The 14,090-nt window shown below is 43.3% G+C and overlaps 1 protein-coding gene across 2 annotated transcripts in view; it reads right to left on the bottom strand.

Moving 5' to 3' along the window:
• The window catches only part of PPP3CA (protein phosphatase 3 catalytic subunit alpha), a 323,853-nt gene extending 310,353 nt beyond the window's left edge, over positions 1 to 13,500 (bottom strand). Inside the window, exon 1 of one of the 2 annotated variants that reach the window (XM_006070039.4) lies at positions 12,724 to 13,500. In XM_006070039.4, coding sequence (XP_006070101.1) covers positions 12,724 to 12,781 — 58 coding nt within the window. In that variant the 5' untranslated portion in view covers positions 12,782 to 13,500. The remainder of the gene's footprint in view (positions 1 to 12,723) is intronic. The other variant, XM_006070040.4, reaches the window with a different exon arrangement.
• Between the last annotated feature and the right edge of the window lie 590 nt (positions 13,501 to 14,090).

Genomic DNA, 14,090 nt, shown 5'->3' with positions numbered 1-14,090 from the left:
GGAAGGATGGATGAGGAGATGAATTGTTTGGTAAGTGAAGGAAATAATATTTTTTAAAACAGCCAGTTTACACTCAATAATGCATTATTTAATCTATTTACCAACTGGGAGATTTAAAATGAGTCATACTTGAAGGAAGCAGTATGGAAAATGGAATGATACAAGCGGCATGAGATATGGATGTAAAAAGAGAAACGAATGTTCACTCTCAAAAAGGCTCCTGAAATACAGATTTTTTCCTGGATTCAGTATCACCCAAAGGCAAAAAAAAGTCAATTCACTAAATTATTTTTTAAAGATCAGTTACTTTTCAAACCTCTATCAAAGAAGGCCAGTCTTATCCTAACTAAATAATTAATCATGGAATTTCAGGTGTGGCCCATGGGAGATGTTCGAAGAGAGAAAGCTTCATAGGGCACTTTGAAATCACTCCACAAGTGTCTACCTCTATGTTTCAAGACCTATTCAGTCTACAGATCTGTCTAGCAACGGTCTGTTCTCTAACCTCAAGTCTCAGACTTTTTTCCTACCAAGAGTCATATGATACGACAACCACTTGCACAAAACACTAGCATGAGTGAATCCAGGTTCTAATAAGCTATGCTCGAAAATGTTCATGGAAACAAAGGCAAACATTGCCCCAGCTTACAAGGATGTCTGATCTCCACTGTGACTAAAGGCACATCGGCAGGATCAAGAGGACTGCAAGCTATGCAAATACCCACCGTGACAGCTGCAGCTCCATCCCTTCTTCTCCCGCATGAGGAAACACAGCAGAATGCAAGTGAAAGGAACATTTTTAGGTTGAACTTGAATCCACCCTGGTTTATATATAGATGTTTCAAAGTATGTCATTTGCAAACTTCTGTAGGTTATCAGTAGCTGTTAATACCTCACAGCTGAGTGTAACACAGACCTGTGTTGTGACACCCCAGTTGGAAGCCACTGGCCTCTTTTAGGCCTCAGTGAAACTTAAACTAGTTATCAAATTACAATCAGACTCCCTGGGTTAGCCAAATTCAATGGCCTTAGGAGCTGTTTATCAACAACTTTGAAAGACTGAGTGCCAGAAGTCAGAGCAGGCAGAAGACGCAGGTTCCGGCTCTGGTCAAGTGGGGTGCTGAGCAGCCTTCATGGTGTGATATGAAAAGTAAACAAGGAACTTGGCCTGTCCTCAATTACCCCACTAAACCACCATGGTGTCAGGCTATCATGCTGACTTTAGTACCCGCCTGTATCCCAAATAAAAGCAAGCAAAATACAAGCAACGCCTCCAGAAAATCACTGTTAAAATGCATCTGCTAGCCAGGTTTTCTGGAAAGGTCCTACTTCAGAGCAGATTTAGTATTTGATAGCTTAATGCTGGGGTACAGAGGGACTGAGAAAAGATATGAGTGAAGGAAATTTCAGTAGGAAAGGGCAGGAGACGTAAGAGCACTCAGACCATGGTGGTCCTCACCCATACAAGGGCCATCACGGGATGGATGATAGACTGGGGCCCTTCAGCAAAGGACTTGAGCTCCAGGAAGTTTAAAGGTTAGCACGGGGGCATAGAGGGCAAGAAGAGTGAAGCAACCCAGCCCATGGTTCTGGAGGTTCCACAGGAGGAAGTAAGCCAAGATGAATCTTTGCTCACTTCTCCAGTTTCAAGAGGCCCTGAGAACTTGACGTGGTTTTATAAGAAGGTTACTGGGATAGGGAGAAGCCCAGAAATCATGCCATGTGGGGAAAAGCTAGAAGACTTAAGAACATGAAAGCTGTTTTTAATATCAAATAAACTCTTTTGTAAAAGACAGAAAAGGTTCATTTTATCGAACTCTATAGGGCAAAGCTAGGAACGACGAGCATGTACTTAAGAGCATCAGACCGACGTCAAACATCAGGAAACACTCTGGTGAGCAGAAACGTTAGAGCAGGAACTCTTAGGAAGTTGGGAGCTCTTTCTCACTAGATGTGTTCACAAGGCAGTGGGAAACAATCCCACAGGGAGTCTGGACAGGGGTTCCATACTGGAGAAGGCCTGAGCCAGATTTCTGGGGCACCTTCAATTTTAAGAGTCTGATTTGTTCATTTTTGTTAGGTTCAGACTTGAGCAAGTATGAGAGATAAAAGGTCTCCCGTCCCCCTCCCCCATTCACAATCAGAGGACTGGCTCCAGGCCAAAAAGGAGTTAGATTTCCAAGGTTTCTTCTAACTCCAAATATCCATAATTTTAGACTTAGATCTCATTTACACTCAAATAAATGAGGATCATGTGGTCTCTCCATTCAGACGATCCACACAATCCATGCCAGTGTTAAATGTCCTTAACTGGTTAAAAAAACAAAAATCACTGAATCCCCAATGCTTCTGAACAGCATTTTCTCTAATCCACTTGAAAGTGGTGGTGGATAATATCTGAGTGTGATGTTATATGTAGAAACTGTAGAAAGAGACTTTTTAATATGTGAAATCTATAGTTAAATCACCACTCAACCTTTTCAAGACTGAAGAATCCCAGTTCCTGTCGTAACTTAAATCCTTTAATCACTGGGAGGGGATCTCTTTTATTTTTTTTCCCCCAACATATTCCAAATTTTTCACATTTGTTTCTAGAAGTGTCTGTGCAGTGAGACAGCACCCCTGTAGAATGTGGCCCAGAGGTGAAGACAAGAGTGATTCCCTCCTGGCTGCTAAGTGCAAATGGGCAAAGGTTGATGATGATGAGATTGTTATGTAGGAAACTATAGTTTCTCTATAGTTTCCTTGACGGAAAAGTATTTCTATCAGACATTAAGTCCTGGCTCACAAACCAAAGCCTGGAAAGCCCTGGCTGGCCTGCCTTAATGTGGAGCCATATGACCAAGTCTGGGATAGTGCAGATCCATCCGTGGCCCTCCACAAGAGCCCCTGGAGAGCAGGCGCCTCTTCACACTGCCACCCTGTTGACATGGATCCCAAAGCCACACTTTTCTCAAAGGCTTCACCATGTAGAGGTGCCATGAGGAGGGCTGACTCACAAGCCCTGCATTCCGGGCCTGACAGAGTCTTTCTTATTATTACACAGACATCTCATATCTGGGCCTGCAGTACGTTTTACATCTCTATTTGACTCCAAAATGTATTAACTTTTATTCATCTGGATTTGCACATTTCTTAAGTAAGCAATACAACTGTGAAGTGGACCCTGGGCCTCCCCAATGCCTGTCACAATAGTTCACCCCTCAACCTGGCTTCATCACCAATCTTCCCCACGAAAAACATATCGCCTGCCTTTGAGTAAACCAACCTACACACCCTTTGACTGACACTGACTCACTGAACACCAAGCACTCCCTATGTAAGCCACCACTGCCTGCAGCTTCTGCAAGCTGGCTACTGCACAGAAATCATAGGACCCCCACTATGAAACAGAGCATTTCAAAACTCATGTGGAAGAAACCCTTCTACAGGACTGGCACTTACAAATCAAGAAACTCCTCACGTTTATGAGCCACCCATGACTTAAGATCCACAAAAAAAATTTTCAAAATAGAAAAGAACCCTATAATTCAAAATTTTAAATCCCTCTTATCCTTAATCTCTCATTTCATTTATTTAACAATCTAGGGTAGGCTAACGATACAAAAGTAAATGGAACCAAGCCCCAGTCTTCCGGGTTCTCCACTTCCTTGGGAGGAGAGCCAGACAAACTAACCATCACAGCAACATGCTCTAGTCAAGCTGTCCACTGTGAACATGAAGGGACTGAGTCCCTTCCCTACTCCAGCTGAAGGTATCAGGAGATGTGCGTCCCTCAGGAGGTAACATATGAACTAAAGCTGTAATCATGAGAATTAAATAATGAGAACTGTTATCATGCCAATAGTCACACCCACACAGAGAAGGTATGCATGTACTTTATTAGCATTAAGTATACATAGCAGACCAACAACGCCAGGTTTAATAATAAAAAGAAATGTAATTTCTTTGTTAAAAAAAAAAAAAAAAACTGTAACACAAACGTGCAGCCCTGACTCAGGTTCTATTATTTTAAGAGACTGTGCTTTTAATTTGTTAAAATGGTATATAGCTCACAAGATGTTTACATACAAATGTCAAAGGATGGCGTAAAGTCCACTTAGGAGAATGTAAGAAGTCAGAAGAATTAGTCACCTTTTACCATCTCATAGCCCATATATCTTCCCACTACACAGCAGACACTGCAGGGGCCAAAGCAGGGCAGGAAATTATACTGAAGAGGGCTGCATTACTGGATTACAAAAGCTTTAGAGAAAATGATAAATTGAGATGCAAACAAAGGAAGAGGATTTTGCTTTGTTTTGGTTTGGATTTTTTATGTCTTGCTTTTGCTTTGTTTTTGTTGTCATGAAATTTGCCAGGTCATTTTTCTCTTCATGACCATGCCTGGACAATAATTAAAACATATAAATCACCCAATAAATCAAACACTGAATGATTAACATATCTTTTCTCACTTGTCAGAAATCAGTCAGGCTAAGGAGAAATACAGCAGAAACTGAAAGAAAGATTTCAAGTTAATATGCTAAGTTGAAAAGGACTGAGCCTTTTAAACTCAGCTGGCATTAAGCCAGTCCAAATGACCAAACAACAAAACTGCCCTCAATCTAATTGTGTCACCTTAGTAATGCCTTCTTCTCCTAGTCCATTCCCTGATGTGGCTGGAGAAGGAAGCATTCTAATCAACCAAGCAGAACCATTTACAGAGAATCAGAATTGATATAATAAACTCAATATAAACATATAATGTGTCTCCGTTTATGGCTTCTGGAGGCACCTGATAATTTTGCACTGCCCAAATCATTCAACAAGAATTTATTCAATGCCTGAAGAGCAAGGCATTGAGCTTGGCACTATCGGTTCAATGACCATATTTTTCAAACTAAAACCTTGAATATATATTTTAACAAGTCATTTTATGTAACTTCCAAGTAAATGCAACAACTTGGGAGACATAGTTTACACACCGACATACTAGAATTTCCAAAACATCCTAATACTACATGTAGACAACTGAACATTTAAATCAGAAGCAGTTGCTCCTCCCAAAAAGAAAAATGGGAGCTATACAGTCACCAAAGTTTTTAACCCTTAGAATCCTGGAACTGACAGGAATTGTTTTTAGTTTAACTGCATATGAATAAAACATTCTCTCTGAATATCAATCATCATTCTTCTGGTTTCACAACTGTAGCAAGTATCTGAAATTGACAAACGCTGAAAGGTAGTATGTCATAATCTCCAGGCAGCTGTTAACATAAATCTCGATTTCTACTCATTTTTCTCTTTTGCAGAGACATGCAGAATTTCCAGCTGCAAGGGATAAATGTTCATAGAAAGTCAGATAGACCATCTTTTAAAATAGAGTTGACTATATTTTGCTGTCAGGCAAAAGAACAGACTAGGGAAATAAAAACACAAGGTTCCAATCTTTCCTATAATGGTCTCAAAAGGAATCCATCCAATTCCATAAACAACATTTTAACAACTGATAACTGCTTCCTCAGAGTTTATATATATATTTTTAAATACCTGAATATGCATTTGTGAAATGGATTTGAAATTCGGCAATATGTCTGCCTCTTGAGAAATCTGTATGCAGGCCAGGAAGCAACAGTTAGAACTGGACATGGAACAACAGACTGGTTCCAAATAGGAAAAGGAGTACGTCAAGGCTGTATATTGTCACCCTGCTTATTTAACTTCTATGCAGAGTACATTATGAGAAATGCTGGGCTGGATGAAGCACAAGTTGGAATCAAGATTGCCGGGAGAAATATTAATAACCTCAGATATGCAGATGACACCACTCTTATGGCAGAAAATGAAGAACTAAAGAGTCTCTTGATGAAAGTGAAAGAGGAGAGTGAAAAAGTGGGCTAAAAGCTCAACATTCAAAAAACTAAGATCATGGCATCAGGTCCCATCACTTCATGGCAAATAAATGGGGAAACAATGGAAACAGTGATAGACTTTATTTTGGGGAGGCTCCAAAATCACTGCAGCCATGAAATTAAAAGATGCTTACTCCTTGGAAGAAAAGTTATGACCAAACTAGACAGCATAAAAAAAGCAGAGACTTTACTTTGCCGACAAAGGTCTGTCTAGTCAAGGCTGTGGTTTTTCCAGTAGTCATGTATGGATGTGAGAACTGGACTATCAAGAAAGCTGAGCGCCAAAGAATTGATGCTCTTGAACTGTGGTGTTGGAGAAGACTCTTGAGAGTCCCTTGGACTGCAAGGAGATCCAACCAGTACATTCTAGAGGAGATCGGTCCTGGGTATTCATTGGAAGGATTGATGTTAAAGTTGAAGCTCCAAAATTCTGGCCATCTGATGCAAAGAACTGACTCATTTGAAAAAACCCTGATGCTGGGAAAGATTGAAGGTGAAGGAGAAGGGGATGACAGAGGATGAGATGGTTGGATGACATCACTGACTCAATCAAAATGAGTTTGAGTAAACTCCAGGAGTTGGTGATGGATAGGAAGGCCTGGCATGTTGCAGTCCATGGGGTCGCAAAAAGTCGGACACAACTGAGCAACTGAACGGAACTAATAGGTCTAAGTCCTCAAGTCCATCTGTTTTAAGCAATTATTCAGAATCCCTCACCATGGAGGAATATTAAATTTTTTATTTTATTTCTTATATAAAATATAATTGATAGTTTATCAATGAATACAGCCTGTATGAATACAGGAGATGGAAATATAAAATAAAATGGGTTTAAAATGCTGAAAATGCAAAGACTATTAAAGACAGCTTACAAACTGAAACGCTGTTTCAGTATACATCATTTCCACTTGACTGTATTTTTAAAAAGTAGTAGAACACCGAAGAAGCAATGGCTCCTATTTTCACTTGAGCTCTCTCTAGAAATTAACTAAATCCTAAAACCAGAATAACAACATGGGTTGTTATCTGTAGTTCAGACAAAGAGTCTTACAATAACACTTTACAAAATAAAAGTATAAAAAATTCCTTAACAGGAAAGTATGTTATTTCTGTTTCCGAGTACATATTTACATGAACAGGAAACAATGTTTGACAGTTTTCCTTAGTTAACCTCATGCCAAGATCAAACCAGATTATAACATTTATCAACAAAATTTAAATTTCTGCTAAACATAGAGATCAAAAGCTTCTTGTAATAAAACTATTTTATACAGTCAGTAATTCAGTAAAGGAAACTCTGAAACAAAATGTGACATCCTAGGTATTGCTAAAAGAAGGGACAGTTCCAAACAGATGCTCAAGAGAGAAGAGACTCTTTATTAAAGGGAAGACTTTGCTTACACTTACCTCCATTCTAGTCCCACCTGTGACCAACCATCCTATCTTTTCTGTCTCCATTTCTTCAACTATAAAATGCCACATGAGCTACCACTGTAGACCCAAGGCATTCATGGATTTCAGTATTAATGGTTCTGACTACTCTTGAGTGACCCTGAAAATACATCATTAACACACTGTCATTTGTAATTCTGTGTCAGCAGTGTCTGAACTGCGGTTCCCAGGTGGGTGGATCAAGGGTAACCTTCCCAGCTTTCTATTCCCATTTCATGATCCTCTGTTCTCACAAGTGACTGATGCGTACAATTGCTGCCTGTTTACATATAGGACTATCCTGTGACATTATAACTCATAACAGTGGAATTATAGGAAGCTGGAACTCCAAATCTCACTGAATTTCTCTTAAACATCAACAGAATGAGACTCTAAAAAGTTGCCGAGAAAATTAACAAAATGATTTTCTAGTTTTTATCTAAGTCCAATATCATGAATCATTTTTTTACATTTCTAGAAGTGTCCAATATTTACACAAAAGTTTCAAAATGGTAATTTAACTGGATTTGCTGAAAGGAAAGTAGGTCTAGAAAAATGCTGTTTTCCAAGGAGGTCACTCTAAATGGATTCTTTATTTGGTTTCATAATCAGTTTCAACTTTACACATGGCTGCCACAAAAAAAGATAAGGAAAAGCATAAGAGGCCAATTATAAAAGTTACAAATGCACACTATATCAAAGTCATATTTCATATCTCTAAAATTACAAATAAAAACACATCATAAATAAATAGATTTTACAAGACATATTTCTAAACTAATATAAACAAATGTTAGAGTAAACCTGAAACTAGATTCTAAGGTGTTTGCTTTTTTTTTTTTCACATTTTAGCTGGATGTCTTAATATAGATTGTTCTTTAAAGCAGAGGCTTTTCCCACAGTTCCCAAAAAACTATTATTTTTTAAATGTTAATTCTTCTAACTGATGGCACTTTAGAGTCACTGGAGTTTCCCAGAATCCTGGCTGCAACTGTTGCCTTAAGCAGACAAAACGTTTTGAAAATAATGCACTTGTGTTATATTTACTTTATAGTAGAAATCCTGAAAGGATTAATGAATAGATCAATCTAATTTGTAATTAACAGCATTAATTTGCATGCTGTTCACTAAGTCCTGATAAGAATTTGTTCTCTATTTATTATCTATGACCAAATCATGTTGCTTATAGTATTAATTAGATCAGCAGACCCCTTTTTTCACATCCAGCGCCGATGTAAACTCCAGTCACCAAACAAGGAAATTTAGTCAAAGTTTCAATTAGTGACACTGAATTAATGCAGTTTTACTAAATTCAAACGGAAAATCAAATACATGGAAAAACTCAACCGATTTTAACAAACATCAGTAAAATAAATTCACAATGAGCTCTTCCTGACACAGCAAAAAAAAAAAAAAGGCATTATTTAATATTCCAAGAACCAAACATGGCAGTTATCACTGATATAGCAGCCTCTCTCAGCTAGAAACACTAGTGGCATGAATCCCTATTTACTTAATATTCTACTTAGGACAATCATCTTGCTTACAAGATATTAGATATCTTTCCAGAATTTCTCTACCTGTATTTTGTCTGCACAAATACTACATAAGTTGACAATACACAGAAAGACAGCTCTGGTTTTGGGGTTTGTTTGTTTGTTTGTTTGCATTCCCAAGAGTCAGAGGCAATCTGGCAGAAAGCACAAGAGTCTCCAATCTAAGGGTTTTGAGAAATTCCCCAAAACGCTTTCCAGGAATTGACCCCTCAACAACTTGCCACAGTATCTGGAATGTCTACCATTCAAGCAACTTGGATTAAGAGAAAAGGCCCATTACAAAATACCTGAAGATGGGAAGAGAGAAAAGGGCAAGAGATGGACCAAAACAGCAGACTCAACACATGCAGGTCAATTTCCTCCCCGTGTTTAACAGAGTCCCACAGACCATAGGGAATGTTAGGGCCACAGACAAGATTTAAAGGCAGGACCAGGCAGAGGCATGATGGAAGGCAGAGTTTGGAAAGAGGCCCATGGAGCAGCACTGAAGAGAAAAACCACACTATGGGGTGGAATGGGGGGACAGGGAAACAGTTATTCTTCTACTTATTGCCCTTTGTCTTTTGCCTTATAATTATACAATGTTTTCTTTTTTAAAATACCAAACAGTAAATGGATCAAGTTATTCTGATTTCCAACAAATGGCACTACCAAGACGTCTTCTCTGAATTTTTATACTTTGCACTGTTTTTATTCCAAGAACAGTCTAAATAAAACCGCTCCAGTTTAGCTAGATGAAGTAACTTTCTTTCTGATGTTATCTAAATGAATGCGTTCCCTCTCCAATGCTGCCATTCCCTTCCATTTTTTAGGTTTACTGACTGACCAGCATGTGTGAACACCTTCAAGAAGATGCTGAATATCTGCAAAATTGCACAACTGAGACTAAAACTCAGCCTACCTACCTTTCTCAAGTTGTATTTTGGAAACACAAATCAAGAAAGCTGTCACATCATCGCATTACTACAAACAAAACCACAAGCACAGCTTTATTTGTAAATAGTAGTCTAATATACAATAAAAGCCAGATCACAGTAATGAAGATAACTATAAACAAATGCCATGGCCTGCCACAATAATAGCGATCCAAGTTCTTATTCCCATGTGTGAGTAAATATTATCCATACTTCTTAAAATGAAAAAATGCTTATGGAACACAAAAATTTCCCTTGCCTACATTAAAAAAAATGAGTCAATCTCAGATCAGGGAGATAAAGTCTAACAAAATTTAAAGTCATGGCTTCATGGCTTCACGAATTGTATCTTATCAAATTTTTGTAACTCTGAAAAATCTTTTGGTAATCTGCTTTCCATTCTGAAAATATGTACTTTCTACTTGCTAAGTATATACATATATATATTCATGTGGAACTGCTATATCATAGAAGACTGATAATCAAAACAGATTATCATCTCAATTAATTGTAAAACTCATAGGTATGACAAAATGTTAAAGCCAACTTTCAATAACGCCTCTTAAGCCAACAGTAAAAAGTCTATAAGAAAACATAAGAGGAATAGCAGTAGTATTTCCACCTTAAAATCAGGATTCATCAATAAAACTTTTTCAATAAACAAAATTTTCACAAAATTTCACGTCAAGATCCCTATCAAAACATATGCAAAATTAACTTTTCCTATTGTGAGTCTATTATACTTGTTCACATTTCAGTTCTGCAAAAACATGTAAACTAAATTTTCTGAATTATGGGTGGTCATGTGTATGTATAATGAAAAGCCATTTATGATAAAATGTATACAATATATTACTGTAAAAAAGCAAGACAGAATAACCATGGAATGGTTGAATGCACTTCCACATAAACCATTAAAGACACTGAGCCAGAATGTATGAACAATTATTTTCACAATCTTCACTTGATGACAATTTTACAATTACATTAAGAAGCCACATTTTGTGACTTAAAACAGAGAACTGATATTCTGTGTGCACATATGAGTGTTTCCTCATTGCTGACACATTTACTGCTGTCATATGAATTGTAAGCTTTATATCAAGTGTTTTGAAAAAAGGTAATCTCAACATACAGACTGGAGTTACACCTAAACTTCACACCTTAAGGGAGACAGTTATTCTCTGCTATTTCAGCAAAAGGTCTTAATTTTTTTTAAATGTCCACACAGGCCCTTAACACAAAACATAATTCTGAATGAATCTGAATTGACTGTTTACATGAGAATCCATGCCTGCAGAAAGAACAGTTGTGCATCTGTAGACCTATTTCAAGTCATTTTGGTAGAGATACTACCTACTTATTTTGATGGGTCTATGAATACTGCACTGAAGCACGAATGATTCTAATAGAACCAAAACAAGACAAGACACACACACACACATCACTTTAAAAACAAAAACAAAAAAACTGAGCCAACCTGAGTGGAGCCATGAACATTTCTGAAGTCTCCGAAGGACTCAGGCATCATGCACGGTTTTTAGACTGCTGGGTTACTTCACCTAAGTGTTCATGGTGCACATGACTTCACTGCCTTGCACTCTAGTTGCATGCTCAGGCCACATTAGATACAATCTCTGTTCTACACACAACACACAGGCATACACACACACTCTCTCTATACCAGCCCGAGCTGTTTCCAATTTCAGAGGCCCGCTCAGCCTATGCACATCCCTGCTCTGCTCAGTCCTGACCCCAGGAGTGTAGGGACGCTTACATTAAGTAGGGATACTACTTAAACCTGGTATATCTGCTCTGTTGCTTCATCCTTCCAGAATGTATAGCATGGTTCCTTCCCCACTCCATGAGTACAACGGAGACGACGGATTCCCGGGTGCGAGAGAGACCACTACTTGTCCCCTTCCACACCCGAGGCATCCCTGCTTCTCTCCTCCAAAAACCCCAGAGCCACTGCTGCCCGGAGTCTGTGATCCCGGGGCGGGGGAGAAGAGCCAATGATAGAAATCAAATAGCCCGTTCAGGAGCGGGTGCCAGGGGCACGGAAGGGGCGAGCCGGGTGAAGTTACCAGCACCGGGGAGGTGTGCTTCTGCGGGGCACCGTTCGAGAGCAATGACAGGTCGGCTGGGGAAGGCTGGGGGCGGCGATGGAGGCTGGGGAACAGCTTTTCCTGTCTTTCTCAGGGCCTGGCGGGGAATCCCGGGGCTGCGGCGGCGGCGGGGCTCGCGGGTCGTCCCCCGCCTCCCACGACCCCCGCGGCCCCGGCGCGTGCCCTCCGCCGCCCCCTCAGTGCGGCCGCTCCCGCCCCGCGCGGAAGGAAGCGCCGGGCTCCCCCCACGCTCTCCCGCTCTCTCGCGAGTCCTGTGCAGGCCCTTTTCGGGGGGAGGGGAAGGGGGAGGGGGCGCAGAGGGAATTGCTGCAATAGAGAGCCGAGAGAACCATGCCCGGGCGAGGCAGGCGGTGGAAAGCCACGGCCACATAAAAATGCCATATTAATTTTTTAAAAGCCATAAATCACCCCTCCCTCTGCAAACGAAAACCATAAACCCGATCCCATGCAAGCCCGCGAGCAGCCACCCACTTCCTATTTCTGTCACAGCAGCTACACCCTGCCAGCAACCAACCCCCCCCCCGGGCGCCCCCTCCCGCCACCGCCACCCCCGCCACAGGCTCCCCTCGGCTCAGCCATTTGCCAACTGACGCCCCCGTAAATAAAAATGCCCCAAGTGGGGCTGGGTGGGAAGCGTGGGGGAAGGGCACGCCAGAGAGGGGGGATTTGAGGGTTGCACAATATCCTAGAAGGTCCGTGGCTGGAGCGAGGAGAGAACCCCAGGCGGGGGGAGGGGAGGCGAGCCTCCCGGGTGCCTGCGGCACACGGTGCACCCAGGCGATCGCAGCGCGCCGCTTACCTTTCACCACCCTGTCGGTCGTCGACAACTTGGGATCAATTGCCTTGGGCTCGGACATCTCCAGCCGCCGGGGGACAGCGACGCGCTGCTCGTCCGTCCTACTGCACACCCCGACCGGACCGGCGGGCCAGACACTCAACGCCGCCGCTGCCGCCGCGCTGCAAACCGCTTGGCTGGAGGTTCTGGGCTCTGAGCTGGCTTTAAAGTTACTGCCTTCTCCGCGCGTCCCTCCTCCTCCTCCTCCGCTGCCGCCGCCGCCGCCTTCACTCCTCCTCAGCCGCCGCCAGCCCTGCCGACTCTGCTCCGGGCTGCGCGTGTGTGGTGGTTATTTATTTATTTTCTAAGCACGCCTCTCGGTTCTTCTTTTATTCTTGGGGGAAGGGGGATGGGGTGGGGAAGCGCACACACGAGCACCCACCCTGGCACGGAGATAGGGCACCGCGGAATGGAGCCCCAAGCGCGCACACTGCTGGGATTAAGACCGATCACATGGGGAGGGCCGGGGGCGAGGAAGGAGAGGCAGGGCCGCCGATGTCAGTGCCACTAGCCGCGCCTCGGCGTCCCCGGCGGCGGAGAGGCGGCCGCCGATGCTGCTGCTGCTGCCGCCGCTGCTTCCCCACTCCGAGCGCCGCTGCTGATCAGCGGCCGCCCGAGACGTCCCGCCGCCTCGCTCGCCCGCGCCTGCCTCTGCCTCCCCGCGCCGCTCCTTCACTCACACAGGCACAGCCACGGAGCTCGGCAGACTCAGTCCCCGGCGCAACCTACCCTCCGCCGCCACCGCCGCCTCGGCCGCCGCCGCCGCCGCCACCGCTCCCGCCTCCGCCTCCTCCCCTTCCTCCTCCCGGCCCCCGCCTCTAGCGCCGGAGCGGCCTCCTCCTCCCCGCGGAGCCCGCCCCCTGCTGCCCCCGACGTTGAAGCTATGGGCGGTCATTGGATGGCATGAGCGTCACTCACTGCCAGCGGCGCCCTCCCCTCTGGCCCCGCCTCCCGCTCCTCCTCGGCGTCCCCGCCCCTCGCTCTGTTTTCTCTGGGCTGCCAGTTCGGCGGGCCTGCTGCCTCCACCGCCCAGTTCCCCGCTCAGGTGTCACTGTTGCTGGCAGCCGGGGATTAGGGAAGGAGAATGGGCAGGGGGTCGCGGCTAGGAGGAGAGAGGCTTTGCCATGCCACCCCCCGCCCCAGCCCCATTTGGCCTCCTTCCCTGGACCCCGCACACACACCCCGCGCCGCTTTGGCAACCGTGCCTTGCCGGCTTGGGTTAAGCCGCAGTGTGAGTAGCCAAGTGCGGAGGGTGTCTCCGGGTGTGTGCGTGCGTGGCCCGCGAGAGGGCAAGAAGGGAGGAGGCGAAGAGAGCAGGGAAGGGGGTTGGG

Source organism: Bubalus bubalis, chromosome 7 (assembly GCF_019923935.1).
Source record: "Bubalus bubalis isolate 160015118507 breed Murrah chromosome 7, NDDB_SH_1, whole genome shotgun sequence".
Taxonomy (NCBI): domain Eukaryota; kingdom Metazoa; phylum Chordata; class Mammalia; order Artiodactyla; family Bovidae; genus Bubalus; species Bubalus bubalis.
The sequence above is the reverse complement of the archived record's forward strand: the minus strand, read 5'-3'. Positions and strand labels throughout refer to the sequence as shown.